This window comes from Mercenaria mercenaria, chromosome 17, assembly GCF_021730395.1.
Source record: "Mercenaria mercenaria strain notata chromosome 17, MADL_Memer_1, whole genome shotgun sequence".
Classification (NCBI taxonomy): domain Eukaryota; kingdom Metazoa; phylum Mollusca; class Bivalvia; order Venerida; family Veneridae; genus Mercenaria; species Mercenaria mercenaria.
The window spans coordinates 56,701,357-56,720,655 of record NC_069377.1 but is presented as its reverse complement, the minus strand read 5'-3'; the positions used below and the strand labels follow the sequence as shown (position 1 = coordinate 56,720,655).

Genomic DNA, 19,299 nt, shown 5'->3' with positions numbered 1-19,299 from the left:
CATCCATATCATCTTTACTATCCTCGAATTTCAGTAGTCTTGGCCGTAATGTTTTACTGCTATATCATCTCCAAAAGCTCCGGTTTTAGCCTTAATTTTTATCATTTCTAACTCCTGTTCTTTCAAAACACGTTCTTCTTTTAAGCGTTCAAGCTCGTATAATCTTTTTTTATTTCTCAGCTTCCTGAGCCTCAAACCTACGCTTGTCTTCATTTCGTCTCAACATACGCTCCTCACGTTCAGTATACTCCTCTTTTCTATCCACATAATCACTAAGCTCAGATCCTGAAAATCCCATTCGTTCTACCATCGCCACCCATTTATCATAATCCATTTTTAACAAACCTTGAGCTGGAACTATCTCTAAAACTCAACTATATAAAGCTCAAGATACCTTTAGTCACAGCGCCTTCTGGTACACCAACAGAACGTTAAAACCACTAGTCTCTGTACCGCCTTGGATATAGGTCCCGCACGAGCCCCCAAATTGTCAGGATACGAGTTATATGACCCAGGGAAGTGCCTACGCCTTCAGTATCTTGAACAATTGTTTGGGTCCAATCGCTAAGGTGACTATGTCTTAGCCTAGCTGACAAACGATGGCCTAAATGGCTTCCTGGACTAAATGATTCGTGTACCAATGATTCGTAAATGATTTTAATTATGAGCTAGACAATTTCAGGGATCAGGCAAATCACTAAATGTTTCAAACTAACAATTTTCAATTAGCTCAAACTCCTAGGCTGGAGACTCTATATTTGACTGGTCTTTTTGTTGAAGTTCCCGTCAGACAATGTCTTTGAATCAACAATATACGAGACTTATCGCATAGATGCTCGGCCTCTGTCCTCTCAAACTCTATATGATTGCCCTGACTCCTGGATGCTCAGCGCCTATATGCTATCACATGTAGCATTCAACTACCATATAGGTATATTCCCGATGCCTTAGCTGTACTTCGCCAATAATGCTGAACCGTAAAAAGCTGGAACTCTTTTAATATCTCAGTAGATTACCAAACTCTGGGTCTCTGTCTCAGCTTTCCGATGCTCAGCTTATATTTGCTATCGTCTATAGCATTCAACTACCCTTAAGGTAAAACTCCTTTGCGCTGGCCCTATAGCTCGAAACTTTATTGAAATTCTGCAACTCTTCTTTAGTCTATGAACTTCCAAAATCTTCTTTTTAATAATTTATCCGCCCTGACAGGGTAACTGCAATAGTCTCCTTATCAAGGTACTGGGATAAATTATTAGTTGAATCCTCGATGTGTCTTCTTCAACCGCAGGATACCGAATGAACTCTCTGTCATCCATCTATCTATTTATACCCTAGCAGTCGTGCTATTTATAGAACTTGTTTCTGATTGGTCCAAATTTAAACATAGCATTTTACAACGAGTACTTGCTCTATCAAATATCTGGTTCCCTTTAACTTTTGTATATGACACAATGCGTGATGCTGGGATCCAGCTACCACATAATGAATCCAAATCAGCCACAAATGACCCAAATTCTATTATTTACAGCAATTCAACAATAATAATAGCAATGACAACATAAAAGGGGAGTCAAGCACTATCTGTGCTTATGTGTTACGTTATCAATATGTCAAATATACAAATTATTCTGACACACTTTTCCGACAAGGACAAAGTAAAAACAGAAAGTAAAATATAATAAAGTGACTCAAGCAAAAGATAGCATAAGATACAATTTAACAAGTAACATCTTAGTTGGACATGGATATATGTTATATATAACTAAAATATGAATAGAAATAATGATGCAGGCCGTAGCGTCCCTTTGTAATATAATGTTATTAATCAAGCAATTTCATATTGGCCTTGTTATTTGTCCAAGGGTTGTCGTATTTGCCCAGTGCTATAGGCCGAGGGCCAATACGACTGCATGAGGACAAATAACTAGGCCAATATGAAATCGCTTGATTAATGACAGTTTTATTATTCAACTTTTGGGCAATGGCGATAACACCATAAGTACCTTACGACAGTCATAAATGTTGAAGATCAAAAATTGTGTTTGAAGCATTATCATTTTAGCTAGTAAAACTGAATGGGTTGTAAGTAGGTATGTGTGAATGATTTTGAGAGATAATATGTCTTGACATAACCAGCAATAACTGGAACTTACCGTATTTATTTTCTCTAGCGAGTACATAATGTATCTTACCATTTGGGCTGTGATAGACACTGCTTTAAATGTCAGGCTGCAGGCAACGAGACACAAAATTGTACACATACATGTATGTGTTGATCAAGATAATACAACCAACCAGTCACATATTATATATCCCCATGCCTCGTTTTATTCTTATCCGACATTGTTTGCAGTTTACAACTGACATTCAAGTTTGCAGCCAATACATATATTTTTCATCCATTTCGCAGTATGTGAATCGCTATTATTATTGCACAAATTATCCACAATATCTAAATGTCTGCTTAAGATAAGTCTCATCCTTTCAATTAATTTGAGTTTCGCATATTTTCTCAATAATCCTAACAATATATATTTCCTTGAAAATTAGGAACTTGTTTGTTCACAATAACGAATAAGCCGAAAGTATCGTTAAAATCTACAAAAACGTAAGTATCGACATCGTACGTCCGTTCAGCCTTACTTAGTTATTACATAAACATGTTAGATAATATTTTTGTCAAAAATGTGAAAACTAATGTAACGTGTAAGTTTTATATAAAACAAAATGGCGTCATTTAAAAAATCTAACGGAAATTACTTCTCCGTATTGGCCCTCTCTTTTGAACCAGTCAGAATGCTTGAATTCCATATTGGCCCTGTTTTCTCGTATTGGCCCTGCTTTTCTCATATTGGCTCAGTTATCCTTTGTATTAGCTCTACTTGTTTCATATGATGTACACAATTGATCTAATACAGTGTGTATTATTGTAAAGTTGAATAATAATATACCATAAATTACAATTTATATACATGTATACTATTTCAAAAACCGTATTATTCGCATTCTATATAATGTCTGTTAAAGCTTATATGCTTTAGCGCTGTGACGCCTTCATTTTTTTTGTTTTTTTTTTGTTGTTTTTTTTTTTTTTTTTTTTTTTGTTAAATACTTCAAAACTTTGAAAATACCATTACCATAGAAAGACATTAAAAGTGATTCTCTACGTTGTAGGAACTTGTTAAATCCAATAACACCTTAATCAAGAGAATGTAGAAAACTCTCAAAATTAGGAACTTGCTTATTTTATACTTCAAGATGATGCATGACCTCACTCTATCCTACCTTACAGCATTGTGTCCAACCACTGTTTCGAATGATACCTACAATCTCCGTAACCAAGCTGACTCTCAGGTGTCAAGAGCTAGAACGTCTCTCTATTTTGATTCTTTCCTTCCGTCAACTGTAAGAGCGTTTAACGCTCTGCCCCTGTTTTATTTTGAGCATTTTATGTACAGGTACAAGAATATATGATCATATTCTTTATAAACAAATACCAGTTAGCATACACTATGCATATCAATTTCATACAAATAACATTATCATATAATTATCTTTTATGAAAATGCATCATACACACGATGATTGTACTGTACAGTCGTCAATCTAGATACAATAGGCCAGATTAAAAACCAGAGATTAAAACTCATTCCCGACTTTGGAATGTAAAAAAACCCGGAAAACTGTACCTACTGTATCTTGGAATTATTAAAATAACAAAAAGTAATAGCCTTTCGCAAAACAAGACAAATGACTCATATTGTCTTAGGTATGTTCTACGTTGTAATAAGTAAGCTATATGTTACGAAGGATATAATGTTTCGTTTACGTAATTATTACATACAGTTTTATCTTACTATCAGTATCGCTATCAGAAAAAGGCCCCTTGCAGGCGGGGGGATAGAAAATGCCGGCTGTATCTCCATGCAGAGGGGTAAGACTCCCCCGAAAATGGAGCCGCCTGTTTGCCGTGGGTGGCGGCCCGTAAGCCGGAGAGGAGGGTCCTGGATGTTGAGGTGCCCCATAGCGCCCTGGGGAGGTGATGCATATTTGTTTTCATGTGTGTATCACCTTTTCGTGGTGTGGGTGTCAATACTCATCTTTGGCCTCTAATTCGGTGTAGACGTTTTGGTGGTCGTATTGGCCCGATACGATCAATCGGCTAGTCATGCCAAGCCCTAGGGACTTTTTCATTTACGTTTGCATATTCTGTTTATTTCATTTTAAACTTCATCTTACTGTTTCCTTTTTTTTGCACACACATCATCATAAAACAAAATACGTTACACAAAATCTAATTTTACTTTGTTTAATTGTCACATTTAAAGCGTTAAGCAAACTTCATACTACGTTTACACAAAGTTATTTAACGCAATATTTCCATATGTTCTTCAATCTATGTTTCCTAGAAGGCGGTGGCTTAGGGCAAATCGGGTAGGTAGAGTAACATCCCATGAATCCTCTGATTGCTTTTCTGCAATACAGCTGGTGATATAAATAAGACTGTAAAATATTTATCCGAGTATATCACTACAGTATCCCTAAAATGTTTGAGCTGGATATCCGCTCTGTTAACGTGTTCCCTTGTTGGACTCCGCGGCGGTTGGGAGCTGCGAGTGATGAAATTAAATTGTCTAAATATGGCAAACCAAAATAACAAACGACTGCATACGGAAACTAACTCGGACACGTAAGGTGAAAGAAATTCTCATCGACCTTTCACAACTAATTCGGCATTTCCACGATTCCTCCTTATTCGATCTGTTGAGGGCAATTTTAAAATGACAAGTATCTCTCCTTTCGTTATAGAAAAAACACTCGAGAGTATAGCCGGAACGCCAAAATCTGTAAAGACATTACGGACAGGAGATCTTTTGGTAGAAATTGAAAAGGCTGCACATGCACAGAATTTACTTAAAATGACAAACTTTTTCGGCCATCCATGCAAGTGCACTGCACATCGTACTCTGAACTCCTCAAGAGGGGTTGTTCGTTGCCCTGATCTTGCTGGGGTATCAGAGACGGAAATTGTGCAAGGCCTTGCTGAACAACATGTTACAGCTGCTAGACGCGTCAGAATAAAACGAGATGGAAAAGAAATTATAACTAACACTATCATACTTACATGTGGCATCCCATTCCTTCCTAGCTCTGTAAAAGTAGGTTATCTCCAAACAAAGGTCACCCAATACATACCGAATCCCCTCCAATGCTATAACTGTTTCAAATTTGGTCATAACGAGTCAAACTGCAAAAAAGATCACATTTGTCATAAATGCAAACAAGATGGTTACTCTCATGAGCCTGACAGATGTAATAGACCATTGTGCTGTGTGAATTGCGGCGAGGAACATTCAGCCAGGTCTCGCGACTGCAAGACGTGGAGGATCGAAAAGGAGGTCCTCCACGTCAAGTTCACACAGGGCATTGGATTTCCTGAAGCCAGACGAATTGCAAATGCTAAATTTATGCCACCATCACTCACAACAACATATTCTTCAATCACAAAATCAAATACAAACAAATCAACAACGTTTTCAGACGCGTCTACGCAAACCGAGTCTGTACCTGTCCCAGACATACCAAAGGAAAGGCCGAAAATAACAGAAAAACATACACAGACACCAAAAGTTCAAACTGCCGCCACTAAACCAACACTACCACCAGCTGTTCAAAATGTCCCCAGGTATTCAAATACGCCGTCGTCAAGACAAAACGTAATGTCAAATTCTAATCACAGTGGGGTGAGTCAAACACCCAGACAAAAAATTGACTTGAAAACTGATGGGTTTGGAAAGGGATCAAATGATCCCATACAAACCCATAACAGGTTCCCTCTTGATATGAACCGGTTGACGGGGGAGGATGATGACGATCCGCCATTATTTAACTAGCACAATGGAGGGGAAACTCAAAAGGTTCCCTCCCGTGTCAATGCAGCACTAATACTTTAAATTTCCAATCGTTCAATTTCTGTTTACAATTGTAAATGGCAAGTAAAATTATCCAGTGGAATTGCCGTGGACTTAAAGCAAATTATAATCAAAACATAATCCTTCACTTATGTGTCTTAGTGAAGCATTTTTAAAAGAAAGTGACAAAATTACTTTCAAAAATTATTCAATGTATAACTTTATTAATACTAACACTGACAGAGCTTCTGGTGGTACATCTGTTATTATTAATACTGCATGCCCGCACAGACAAATTGTTTTAAATACAAGTATTCAATCAGTTGCAATAAACGTTACATTGCATCGACCAATTACTTTCTGTTCGATTTACATACCTCCAAATTTAAACTAAATCTTGAAGATCTTGATGATCTTATAAAACAATTACCACAACCGTTTTTCCTTGTGGGAGATTTTAATGGTCATCATGAATTTTGGGGCTGTTCTGACAGCAACACTAGAGGTCAAATTACTGAAACTTTTATTGAAAGAAATGATAAATCAAAAACGTATCTTCATCCTGCAACAGGTAACTTTTCTTCGCTTGATTTGACAATTTGTCAACCGAACATCTTTCTTGACTTTGAATGGCATGTACTGGATGACTTGCATGGCAGTGACCATTTTCCAATTATTATTTCAAATACTTCTAATTTGCCTTCAGACCACCCTTCATATTTCAAATTTAATAAAGCTGATTGGAAGCAATTTCAAATGTTATGTAAAAATGATTTGACTTTGGAGAATTTTACCAATTTTTATGATACTATTGATTGGTTTTCGGTCCTTCTGTCTGGTATTGCTGACAAGTCCATTCCTAAAACTTCAAGATATGGTAAACATAAAAATAAGCCTTGGTATAATGATGATTGTAAGACCGCTGTTCGAAAACGTAGAGCGGCCATTAAAAAATTCAATATACGGTCGACAAAAGAAAATCTACAATCAGTTAAGATTCTGAGAGCAAAAGCTCGCAGAACTATAAAACAAGCAAAGAAAAGAGCATGGCATTCATACGTTTCAAAACTTAATTCTAGGTCATCGGTTAAAAAAGTCTGGGAAATGATTCGCAAAATAAGTGGAAAAGGAAACACTTCAAATGTTTCCCATCTAACAAAATCAGACCAGTTTATTGCATCTACCAAGGAGGACATTGCCAATAAACTTTTTCAAAAAACTCTTCATCAAACAATTATGATAAAAGGTTTCAAAACATTAAATCGACTAAAGAAAGTAAACCTTTAAATTTTGATTCAAATAATGAAAATAAGCCTTTTTCGCTCACAGAATTGCTCGACTCTTTAGACAAATGCCATGATACTGCAGCTGGTCCAGACCAGATTCATTATCAATTTTTAAAACATTTACCAGAAGAATCGTTAGACCTCCTCCTTGAAATTTATAATATTACATGGAAAACTGGCATTTTTCCAGATTCCTGGAGAGAAGCTGTAGTTATTCCAATACAAAACCCGGGAAAGATAGCACGAACCCCAATAATTATAGACCGATTGCCCTTAATAGTTGTTTATGTAAAACTCTAGAACGCATGATCAATTCTAGGCTAGTTTGGTATCTTGACTCTCAAGGCCTAATTACTAACTTTCAAAGCGGTTTTCGCAAGTAGCGCAGCACAACTGATCATCTTGTTCGACTGCAAAATTTTATTCGTGATGCATTTGTTAAACAAGAGCTGTCACTAATGGTGACAAATGCCCCCGCAGCACCTTGACCTTTGACCTGGTGACCCCAAAGTCAGTAAGGGTGGTGTACTCAATAAGTACTATCAGCATATGAAGTTTGAAGTTCCTGAGCGCAGTGGTTCGCATGTAAAGTGCCTTCATGCAAAAAGTTAACGTTGGCCCCTGTGACCTTGACCTTTGACCTGGTGACCCCAAAGTCAGTAGGGTTGGTGTACTTATAAAGTACTATCAGCATGTAAAGTTTGAAGGTCCTGGGTGAAGTGGTTCGCATGTAAAGTGCCTTCATGCAAAAAGTTAACGTTGGCCCCTGTGACCTTGACCTTTGACCTGGTGACCCAAAAGGCATTAGGGGTAGTGTACTCGTAAAGTACTATCAGCATGTAAAGTTTGAAGGTCCTGGGTGAAGTGGATCACGAGTAAAGTGCCTTCGCGCAAAAAGTTAATGTTGGCCCCTGTGACCTTGACCTTTGATCTGGTGACCCCAAAGTCAGCAGGAGTGGTGTACTCAATAAGTACTATCAGCATGTGAAGTTTGAAGGTCCTGGGTGCAGTGGTTCGCGAGTAAAGTGCCTTCATGCAAAAAGTTAATGTTGGCCCCTGCAGCACCTTGACCTTTGACATGGTGACTCCAAAGTCATAAGGGGTGGTGTACTCAATAAGTACTATCAGCATGTGAAGTTTGAAGGTCCTGGGTGCAGTGGTTCGCGAGTAAAGTGCCTTCATGCAAAAAGTTAACGTTGGCGCCTGTGACCTTGACCTTTGACCTGGTGACCCCAAAGTCATTAGGGGTGGTGTACTTAGTAAGTACTATCAGCATGTGAAGTTTGAAGGTCCTGGGTACAATGGTTCGCGAGTAAAGTGCCTTCATGCAAAACGTTAACGTTGGCCCCTGTGCCCTTGACCTTTGACCTGGTGATCCCAAAGGCCGTAGGAGTGGTATACTCAATAAGTACTATCAGCATGTGAAGTCTGAAGGTCCTGGGTGCAGTGGTTCGCGAGTAAAGTGCCTTCATGCAAAAAGTTAACGTTGTGACTAACGAACGAACGAACTAACTAACTAACGAACGAACGAACGGACGGACAGTTGAAAACTAATATGCCTCCTTTCGGGTGCATAAAAACAGCATCTGGTGTCTATCTTTTTCGATTTAGAAAAAGCTTATGACACTACATTGAAATATGGTATTATGAATGATCTTAATGACTTAGGTTTAAAAGGTCGTCTTCCAATATTTATATCACATTTTTTATCTGATCGCAATTTTAAAGTACGTGTTGGTTCTACCCTGTCTGACTCTTTTGAGCAAGAACAGGGAGTTCCACAAGGTTCTATTTTATCTGTCACACTTTTTAGCATCAAAATTAACAATATAGTGAAATGTTTGTTACCAGGGACAGATTGTTCATTATATGTGGACGATTTTTTGATATGTTATCGTTCAAAAAATATGCGTATGATTGAACGCCAATTACAGCAGTGTTTGAATAAAGTTCAAACTTGGGCTATGGAAAATGGTTTTAAATTTTCCCAATCAAAAACTCAGTGTGTCCACTTCTGTCTGTTACGGAAACAACATTGTGACCCTGAGCTGTTTATAAATTGTATAAAAATACCCGTTGTTGACGGAGCAAAATTTCTTGGTTTTATTTTTGATAAAAAGCTTTCTTTTATACCACACATAAAGTACCTGAAAGCCAAATGTTTGAAATCGTTGAATCTTTTAAAGGTAATTTCAAATACTGACTAGGGAGCAGATCGCAAGGTTTTGTTAAGACTTTATAGAGCTTTGATTAGATCCAAGCTGGATTACGGTTGTGTTGTTTATGGTTCAGCCAGAAAATCGTATTTACAAATGTTGGATACTATCCATAATCAAGATCTTCGTATTGCTCTTGGTGCATTTAGAACATCGCCTGTTGAAAGTTTGTATGTTGAAGCAAACGAACCCTCCCTTTACTCGAGACGTGAAAAACTGTCATTACAATATGCTCTCTGAGGGTAGCTGCCAACAAATCCAATCCTGCTCATAAAACCATATTTAAACCCAAGTACCACGATTCGTATGACAGAAAGCCAAAACAAATTAAACCTTTTGGATTTCGCATCAACAATTCTATGAAGGAAACTGATTTTGAATTCGATGATATAAAAGAAAACTTAGTTTTGAATACACCACCATGGACTCTTAATTCTCCAACAGTCCTTTTTGATATGAAAACCGCCTTGAAAAAGTCTGAAACAAACCTTGAAATATTCAAGTCGAAATATAACGAAATCAAGTCAACTTACAAAGATCATTTTCAAATTTTTACAGATGGTTCAAAAGATGATTCAAAGGTTGGATGTGCCGCCGTTTCCCATCTGCATCAATCAAAATTACGTTTGCCAAATAACGCTACAATTTTTTCAGCCGAGGCAAAATCTATTGATTTGGCCCTTAATTTTATTACAGAATATAGTGAAGAAAAGTTTATCATCTTTTCCGACTCACTTTCTGTATTACAATCAATACACAACCGCAATACAGAAAATCCTCTCATTCAAAATATTCTTCTCAGGGTTCATGAACTATCTTTCAAGAAGTCCATCATATTTTGTTGGATTCCTAGTCATGTTGGTATTTATGGAAATGAGGATGCTGATACCGCAGCAAAGAAATCACTTTCATTAAATCAATCTAAATTGAAATTGTCATATACTGATTTTAGGTCAAATATCAACAAATACATTTTAACTAAATGGCAGTCTTCATGGAACAATGCTTCGTTCAATAAACTTCGTGAAATTAAACCTACTTTAGGTGAATGGCACCAAGGAAATAGATCTGTTCGCATGGAGGAAGTTGTTCTGTCTCGTTGTCGAATAGGTCATACTCGGTTGACACATTCGTATCTTCTGAACAATGAAGACCAACATGAATGTGTACCATGTCAAACACCGCTTACTATTAAACATATTTTAATCGACTGTGTTGATTTCGATCCACAGCGCAATTCATATTATAATGTTGAATCATTAAAAGTTGTTTGAACAAATTCCTGCCGACAAAATTTTGCAATTTTTGAAACAAATAGGCATATATTATAAAATCTGAACCTTATTTGATTTTTATTCACAGCTTTTACATTTTTTATGTTTGCAACTCATATTTTGCACTATATATGTATATACCTTTTTACTTTAATAGTTTTATATATGCTTTACAATTAACGTAATTCATTTAACTTTTTCTCGGCGATATATGACCTTTTTGTGTCGATTCGCCGTAAAACCCAACTCATTCTTTCATTCATTCTATCAGAAAAATTCTGGGCCCGTGCCAGAAAACTGTACACACTGTACCATATTTTGATGTACGTATAAAATTGAAAGATGGTCAGAAATGCCCCAAAACTCACAGGCTAGGCTATATCAGTAGGGTTGTTGTGCCCCGCAAAATTTTGTTGGGGGTGGGGGGAGGCGGGGGTCACTTAGATTTGCCCTTTTCCTTATGTCTATCAGAGTTTTTCATAAATACCTCTTTAATTTCAAACTACAAAGTATGTAGATAGAATTAACCCATGAGGGGCAGATAATACAGGTAAGTTTAAATACAGATATTCCACTGAAAACATGTCATTACAGTCATACACATTTTTACCTATGGACATCTGGATTTCAAGCTTACCTTGGCACAAAGTGCCTGATGTGAGCTATTGTAATCACTCACCGTCCAGCATCTGTTCAGCGTGTGTTTGTCATCCGTCTGTCTACACTTTTCTTCAAATGGCCGTGTGATGGAAGTTGATGAAACTGCCCGTTCCTTGGATGGTCTTCTTTCAAAGTTGTTCAAATCGTTGTGCGTGGTTGCACATAGGGGGCATTAGAGCTAAAATACAGAAATTTCTTCGTAGTGTAGGTCGTAAGCCGAAAGATTGTGCACCATGTAAAAGTGTTTTTGTCTTGTATGATTCTTGCTTAATATATCGTTATACATTTGTATTACAATTCCGATGTAGAACCCATCGCTGCATGAAGTATTTAACAAAACATAGGCCGATTTTAATGAAACTTTACCGGTAGAGATTTTCATTGTACTTGTCATAACTTTTTTATTTTTTGTTTAATTCTAAAAATATTTTAAACAAATAGATGTCTATTAAATGCCGACGCGATACATATATTTGTTCGGTGCAAAATTACTGGAGCGTGTCGAACTTTATTGATTTAAGCAATTTTGTAAGTAAAACATGTACACACGGACCTATTTTGTAAACATGAATGTAAAGAACAAGGTTGAAGCTGTGTCAACTACAACTGAAACAAAAGTGGATAAAATGTCAATGTAGACATAAGTAGACTCTTCTGAAACTTTTTTAGTTGACAATTTCATTGCAATTTTCTCATACAATGTTCTGAAGCTATGGCAAAAACAACTGGACCGTGACAAATTGTATTCATTGATAATATGCACGTATTCATTTGTAAATATTGAAAAATATACTTTAAAAAAAAACATGCAGATGATAGCCAATAAGACGTTCATATGAAATAAGGCAAAGCGTCAAAGCGAGCTTGACGACTTTGTTACAACAAAACTATTCACTTCTCAAAAGAAAGTTGACATTCGTGAAAAAGTATTCATTTAAGGAACGAAGGTTGTGATTCGCCGATTATGCCTCTGTGGTCACACCGAAAGTAGTCCATATCAGTATATAAAGCTATTTTACCGTCTAGTGAAGGTCATTTTCATGCCAGATATAAGCTGTACTGATACTTTATTGTAAAGAAGAATGTCTGTGGATGATTTAAAGCTCCCTTACGTTATATTCTTCTAAGTTTGTGCAGAACCTGCTGGGTAGAATGAAAGTGAATGTAGGTACCTGCTGATGTCTTCCTACGCAATTTTATCCTTCTTATCATGTAACTCATTGGTCATTGTTCCACTGCATTTTGGAAAACCCAATATATTTTTGTTATTCATTGATTGTATATAGACAGACCAACAAGGATTTTCTAGCAAGAAATGAAAAGCTGAAAATACTGACAAGAAGATGATATGCATCTATTGTCATTTTACATTGAAAACAGTAGCGGAGACATTAAGTACATTCTAACCTATAAAGAAAACTCGCATTTCGTGAAAATTGCCTTAGTCTAGGTAAAACTGGTATTTTCTTATCAGAAAAACATGGTATGCTATTTTCAAATTTAATGTATAATTGAGACTTTATTTCCAAAAATTAGGCTTAATTCTATTCCCCGCACCTTGGTTTTGGATCAGGGTCATGATTACAGAAATTGACGGAGTACTTACAGCTGTCCCTTGAAAAGTAATAGAAAAAGGAAAAGTAAGATAATAACCGTTCTGTCAAACTTTTGCAAAACTGCTGACAATCGACTTATGCACAATAATTTATTGTAACCCGAATTTTAATTAAGAAATAATTACGTATTACCACCCGAGTGAATAAATAGACCGGTTAATAATTTCATCCTACATACAATCTGCATAAAATGGTGGGACATTTGTATTACATAAATAAGTATATGGTGGTTTTATTATACCCATGCCTTTTATAAATGATTTCAAGAGACATAACTCTGACCCTTATAATTTACCATAAAAAGGGTGGGTAGAGGTGGGTTCTTCGTCAGTAATGTATCTGATAAATGATCAAACTCTTCTAAAAAGTACACAGTTGGAGCCTATTTTCAGTCTTATAACCTCCATTATTGGGTGATATTGTCTACTAAACTGCCAGTCCAATTTTGAAATATTTTTACACAGTGTTATGTAATCTTATACCAACATTGTTCAAATAATTTAGACTCTCTCTTCAAAAAACATGGCCGCCAGGGAGCGTGGTCACTTATCCCTTTATGTATATTGTGGAAACTTTTAAACTTTTCTTTTATGAAACGTTTGGTATATTTTTGTAAATAATGTCACAGAAATGGTCCATGTGTGGCCATCTATCAAGATTGTTGAAATTATTCTGATGTGTGAACAAACATAATCACTAAAAGACGTGGCCACTTTTCCTATATGTATATAGTGGAAACATTTTTAAAAAATCGTCTTGTATTAAACTGCTGGCCCAATTATAAAATAATTTAACACAAATGGCCCTTGTGTGGCATTCTGCCAAGATTGTGCAAGTTATTCTATTTCTGCAAAACACATAATCACTAGGTGGCGTGGTCACTTTACCCTATATGTATATAATGGAAACTTTAAAAATATTCTTGTATTACCAGCTGACCCAATGGTAAAATAATTTCACACAAATGGTCATTGTGTGAATTTCGAATTCTATCGAGATTTTGCAAATTATCCCATTTTGTCAAAACAAAATATGGGCGCCAGAGGCTGTGGTCACTTTTCCAAATAAACTTAAAACCCGCTGGCCTGATTATTAAATAATTTCACAGAAATGGTCGTTGTGTGACCTTCAAACAAAACATTTTGAGTCTTTCTAACACAATACTGAATGCTTACAAATAAGGATTAAGGCAACTGTTTGATACTGAAAAGTAGAATTTTATACACTTTATAAACGCTAACTTAAATAAAATAATGCAATTCTAAACCTGCGATATTACTGTAAGAATAGAATGTACGTAATAAATAAAATGATATGCAATCGTTTAATGAGAATACTTTATTTAACCCGATCTTAACTGCATGGAAACGAAATATCACTTCCAGTCATTTGATGTTTCTTTAAATGGGGCCAAAAATCCCGCGGCTTACGTTTCTTTAAGTTTGCAAGTTCTTGCGATTTCTTGTATATAAAGGCTCGCTTCATTCTTTTCAAAATCATTTTATACAATTTCTTAGACTCACACGAAAATTGCATACCTAGACAAACACACACACAGGCAAAAACCAGTGCAGAAACAAAGGACATAACGAACAACTAAACGGACACAGTCGGGCATCGCCTTAGAACGGTCAGTGGCAACCAAAAGAAGCATATGCATTTAATAACTTGCAGAAGACAGAATATCAAGAGAAACATTAAGACTCGCATTAAGGTTCAGTTATATAACACTTTTGTGTAAATCGACAAACTCTGATTATGCTTTAAGGAAAACAGCATCAGTATGAATATATTTAACTTAAAGTAATAGAACTCGTTTAACAAGGGCATGTCTATGAGTTCGAAGTTGGAGACCAGAATTAGTCAGAAGCCGCGATCTCACTATCACGGTTTGGTCTCCCGGTTTATCCCGGTTCAGTGATCCGGGATAAACCTTGTTCAACCTTGTTGAACCGGCGTACAACCTTGACGATTCCGTGAACGTCCGGGAACATCCTTGATAAACCTTGTCGAACCGGCAAACAGCCCGGGTTTTTTTTAATGTTTAATACATGCGGGAATCACCGAGAACGATGGCCAAAACCGGCATATTCCGTGCAATATCGGCGCAATACCGGCAATTTCCGTGGTAACACCGGATATCCACCGTGTGTCTACCGTGATATTCCGTAATAATCCGGGGTCACTGGCAATTACTTTATACATGGTAAAGCTGCGGCAAACTCCGGTCCCGGGACGGCACATGGCGCAGGCAAAGCACCGATAGGGTAGGGAAAGTTACGGTAAGCCCAGGTTTATTTGCCGATTAACTCCCGGTTATAGCCGGAAGATGCCGGCAAACCACCGGTTGAGTTCGTTAGAACCCCGTTTCACAACGGGCTGTCCAGGTTTAACCAGGTGTGTGCCGGCTAATTCCGGCCACACGACGGTGGCAGAAGGTGAGGTCACGGAGTGACATAAGGTAATATGATGATATAGTACGTAAAAACACTGAAAATCCTAGTTTGGAGAGGGAGGTTTTTGCCTTCCAGCAGAGTCTTCGCCCGTTGGGCTCTGTGTTTGCCTCTCGGTAGAGTCGTCTTCAACTTGGCTTTCCACAGGTGGTAATTGTCTGGCAGGTTTCTTGGACTTTGGCATAATGTTTCGCATCAAATGACTACAAGATAACTTCTATAAGGATCGACGTGCGTCCTGTTTTATATGCTACCGAGTAAGCATCGGTAGGCGCCGGTGTGTCTCCGGATCACAGCCGGGCTATGACGGGATGCTACCGGCGGTCATCGGGGCACTACCGGCAACGACCCGGGTCACTCGGGATTACACCGGGATCAGTCGGGTTCACGCCGGACAATCACCGTGGATATCCGGTGCCAGACCGGGACTTAACCGGGGTCAAAGTGTAGATTCTGCTTCATTATCGGGGTTAACCGAGACACAGTTGGAAATATGAGAGCCAACTTACATTTTTGCAAAAACAAATGTCACGGTTCATCCAGGTATACCGGCTAATGTTTACCGGAAGGAACCGGGGCCGTCACCGGGAATGTGAGATCGGGGCTTTAGCACAATGCCCAACTTTATAGTACTGCCTCACTGGAATATCACGCCGTAGACACATGGCATGATACCCCACCCAGTCACATTATACTGACACCGGGCTGACCAGTCCTAGCACTATCCTCTTAATGCTGAGCACAAAAAGAGGAAGCTACTAGTACCATTTTTTACGTCTTTGTTATGATGGGCCGGGGATCGAACCCACGGCCTCCCGCCCTCGAAGCAGACGCTCTACCACTAGGCTACCGAGGCGGTGATAATAAACGGAACTTTATTATATAGCTTATAACAACTAAATGTAAAGACATCCTTTAGATACAAATTTACCCAAAAAGTACGAGCAAGACCTAAAATCCAGTGGGTGTATTCAATAATGTTATAATCTATAAGTCTTTGCTTGTTGCCATGATTAAACTCGTTGGAAGGAAGTATAAAATTTGTAAATTTATATTAAAACAATGCAATGACAAGGTAGTAACATTCGGTCATGTATAGTTAGTTTTAATCTACAATTTTATGTTCTTAATTATTTTTTAATTTTATTTTAGGTTGTTTGGAACTGGAGAATAATCAATTAATCGTCTCGCCTTAACGGCCTTGCTAATGGAAAGTCATTAGAATGTGTATTAGTAATTATAAAACTTATAGAATTCCCGAGAAATATGAACCGGGCTTATCGTTTTAAACAGTAAAAGACAAAAAGATAAATGTAGATTTCCCGGAAGCACAAAGCACCCAAAACACAGCAAAATAGTCCCATAGAGCCATGCATCGCAAAGTATGCCCGCTGAAAATAGTACTTTAATGGAGAACATTTTCGAAATATTTCTTACAGATTTTTTAAATTGAAAATAAAAAATATAGAGTTACAATGTAATTTTTATAAAATTTGAAAAACACGTATCAGAATACGAAAGACAGTGTGTGTCTTGCATACAGATATGGCATTTGCTATTTTTAATCTAGACAGGTTGTTGATTTCCCGTTTTTAAAGTTAAAGTCATTTAAGAGGTTCTTGTCTAATCTTACTGATAATTAAATGTACTTACGTACTTACATGTTCTTTACAAAACAGGAACAGATGTCCTATAGGAAAAGGCCGCATTTAAAGAATGCAGCCCCCAACAATGTTCCGATGCCGCCAACATAGCGCTGCACATAGAAAAAATCGTACGTTTTAAAGAATGTATGTATTCAGCTGCTGAGCACATATACACAGGCAATAATAACATTCAAGCAACAAACAGACACAAATATACTTCAGGCGAAGTTAAGAGATCTAAAGCCGTTTCATTAAATGATAAAAAAAATTTTCGGTCGCAGGGTCTGGCACCCCGAGTGGTAGTTCAGAATTTTGTCGCGCCTTTTTTTTTTTACTATCATTTTTGTTATTTGTAATATGGGATGGAACTACACTTGAATGCGAAAGAATATGATTATGAATAACAGAAAACTCCATGCAAAATATACTTCAGTAAAGATATAGATGTACATACATCTAAATATCTACAGAATCATAAAGATATAGTTCCATCATTATAGATTTTTAAAAAAAGTCTGGAAACGTCATAGAACTATTTGCCAGTTATATACCATAGATATCGTGACGTCATGAAATTATGGCGTCATGATGTGATGCGCGTGACGCTCCGCGGGTAAAATGGATATAATCCATTTCATTGAAAATACATATTAAAATAAAAAGAAAATTGTTTGTTTCAATGTTATATCGAAATACATTTCACTCATGAGCACCATAATTTACATTTTCACTCGTGGCTGCCCCACTCGTGAAATTATTTAATTATAGTGTTCACTATAAAGATATTTCGAAATACTGAAACAAACAAATATCCTCTATATACATAATGTGAGTTTTGCAAGATAGCAGTAAGAAAACAAGATAAACGACAAATTTGCGATAACCGTGCATTTACATATTCCCATAGGATACCTTAACATTTTATCTACAGCTGGAATTACTTTCTGTTTAAAACTGTTTCGTGTAGTATCCCATTTTAAGGATATCGTCTTCATCGGTCAATTCACTTGTTAAAAGCAAGAATCTACTTCGGAAGGTGTGATCCCATGTGGAAAAGTGGTTCCGTTGAAAGAAAATGGCTCCAGGTATGTTTTGCAATCTGGGCAAAGAATTTATAAATTCCAAATTTATCCTCCTTCATGGTCTATGGATTTACATATATGGTCACATTTAAGACCAAAAAAAAAAACATAATACATAACGGAAAAATAAAAGACATAGCATAAACACGTCAACATTTCCGGCATCGGTGTTATAAAATTGGTCGTTCAAGGATAATCCACGACTTAAAAACGGATGAAAACATGAAGGTATATAAAAAGGTATGTTCTTTTTGATGGTCATACAAACATCGTATTTCCATTTTATGGCGTGTACCTATCGACCAATGCGTTGGAACTCCCTTAACCCTTACAAGCAATCCAGTAAGGAAATACAGACGTTGTGCACAGTATACAAAATGTAACTGTTTTGTCAAAACTGCGGAATTTACTACACGGTGCTCAGTTAAAAATCTGCATATTGTTAAATTAGCGAGGTGTGCTTCAAATTTACTCTTGGGTTATGACTGAAAACAAATTAGATATCACGACTATTTACTATAATAAATGCAGACAGGAGTTTAGACTTTGAATGTCAGTCTTGTTTGTACTTAACTTGCAAAGCGAATGTTGACTAAATCTACAACACCTCCATCTCCTGCAAACAAAAAAGAAGAAAAACAGAGTAGAGGCGCAAATAATTTCTTTGTCGTTATACATTCTCACTCTGCAAAATTAAAACAATAATTTATAAATGTCACTGGATGCACATGAGAAATCAAATCCAAAAGAAATATGATTATTTTACGCTTGTGTCTTTGCGTTATAAATCATACACACTTGAGACTCTCAAGCAAAGAATTAAAGGATATACATCAAAAGCATGGATAAATCCTACAATGCATCAAATGGATATTTCATATAATCAAAGACAAATGTTTCAAGTTTTTTTTACAACAACTAAACAGCCTAAATATCGCTACTTAAATGTAAGTAGATGCAATTCGACAAATGCTGACTGAGCGCTATAAATATTGAAGCTAGCTTGTTTTGTAACCATCAAGTAATAGATAAGACACTTTATTTCTATTTCTCTTTGGATGTTTCTTTATATTTTGAAGGATGCCACGTTCAGATCTCTAACTTCGAATTACGTTCCCTTCATCCCTGTGGGTTCGAAACCTCACTTAAGGATT

General features: G+C 36.9%; 1 protein-coding gene across 1 annotated transcript; it reads left to right on the top strand.

Moving 5' to 3' along the window:
• Positions 1-4,781: 4,781 nt before the first annotated feature.
• LOC128550017 (uncharacterized) lies at positions 4,782-16,591 on the top strand. The gene is made up of 2 exons (XM_053527854.1): positions 4,782-5,686; positions 16,570-16,591. The coding sequence occupies exons 1-2, from the start codon at positions 4,782-4,784 to the stop codon at positions 16,589-16,591; spliced, it is 927 nt and encodes a 308-aa protein (XP_053383829.1).
• The last annotated feature ends 2,708 nt before the right edge of the window (positions 16,592-19,299 follow it).

Excerpts from the sequence above, each read along its gene's own strand:
- LOC128550017 (XM_053527854.1), top strand. The coding sequence starts at position 4,782 with ATGACAAGTATCTCTCCTTTCGTTATAGAAAAAACACTCGAGAGTATA. Across the intron at positions 5,687-16,569 it reads GCTGTTCAAAATGTCCCCAG|GTTGTTTGGAACTGGAGAAT; the intron begins GTATTCAAATAC and ends ATTTTATTTTAG.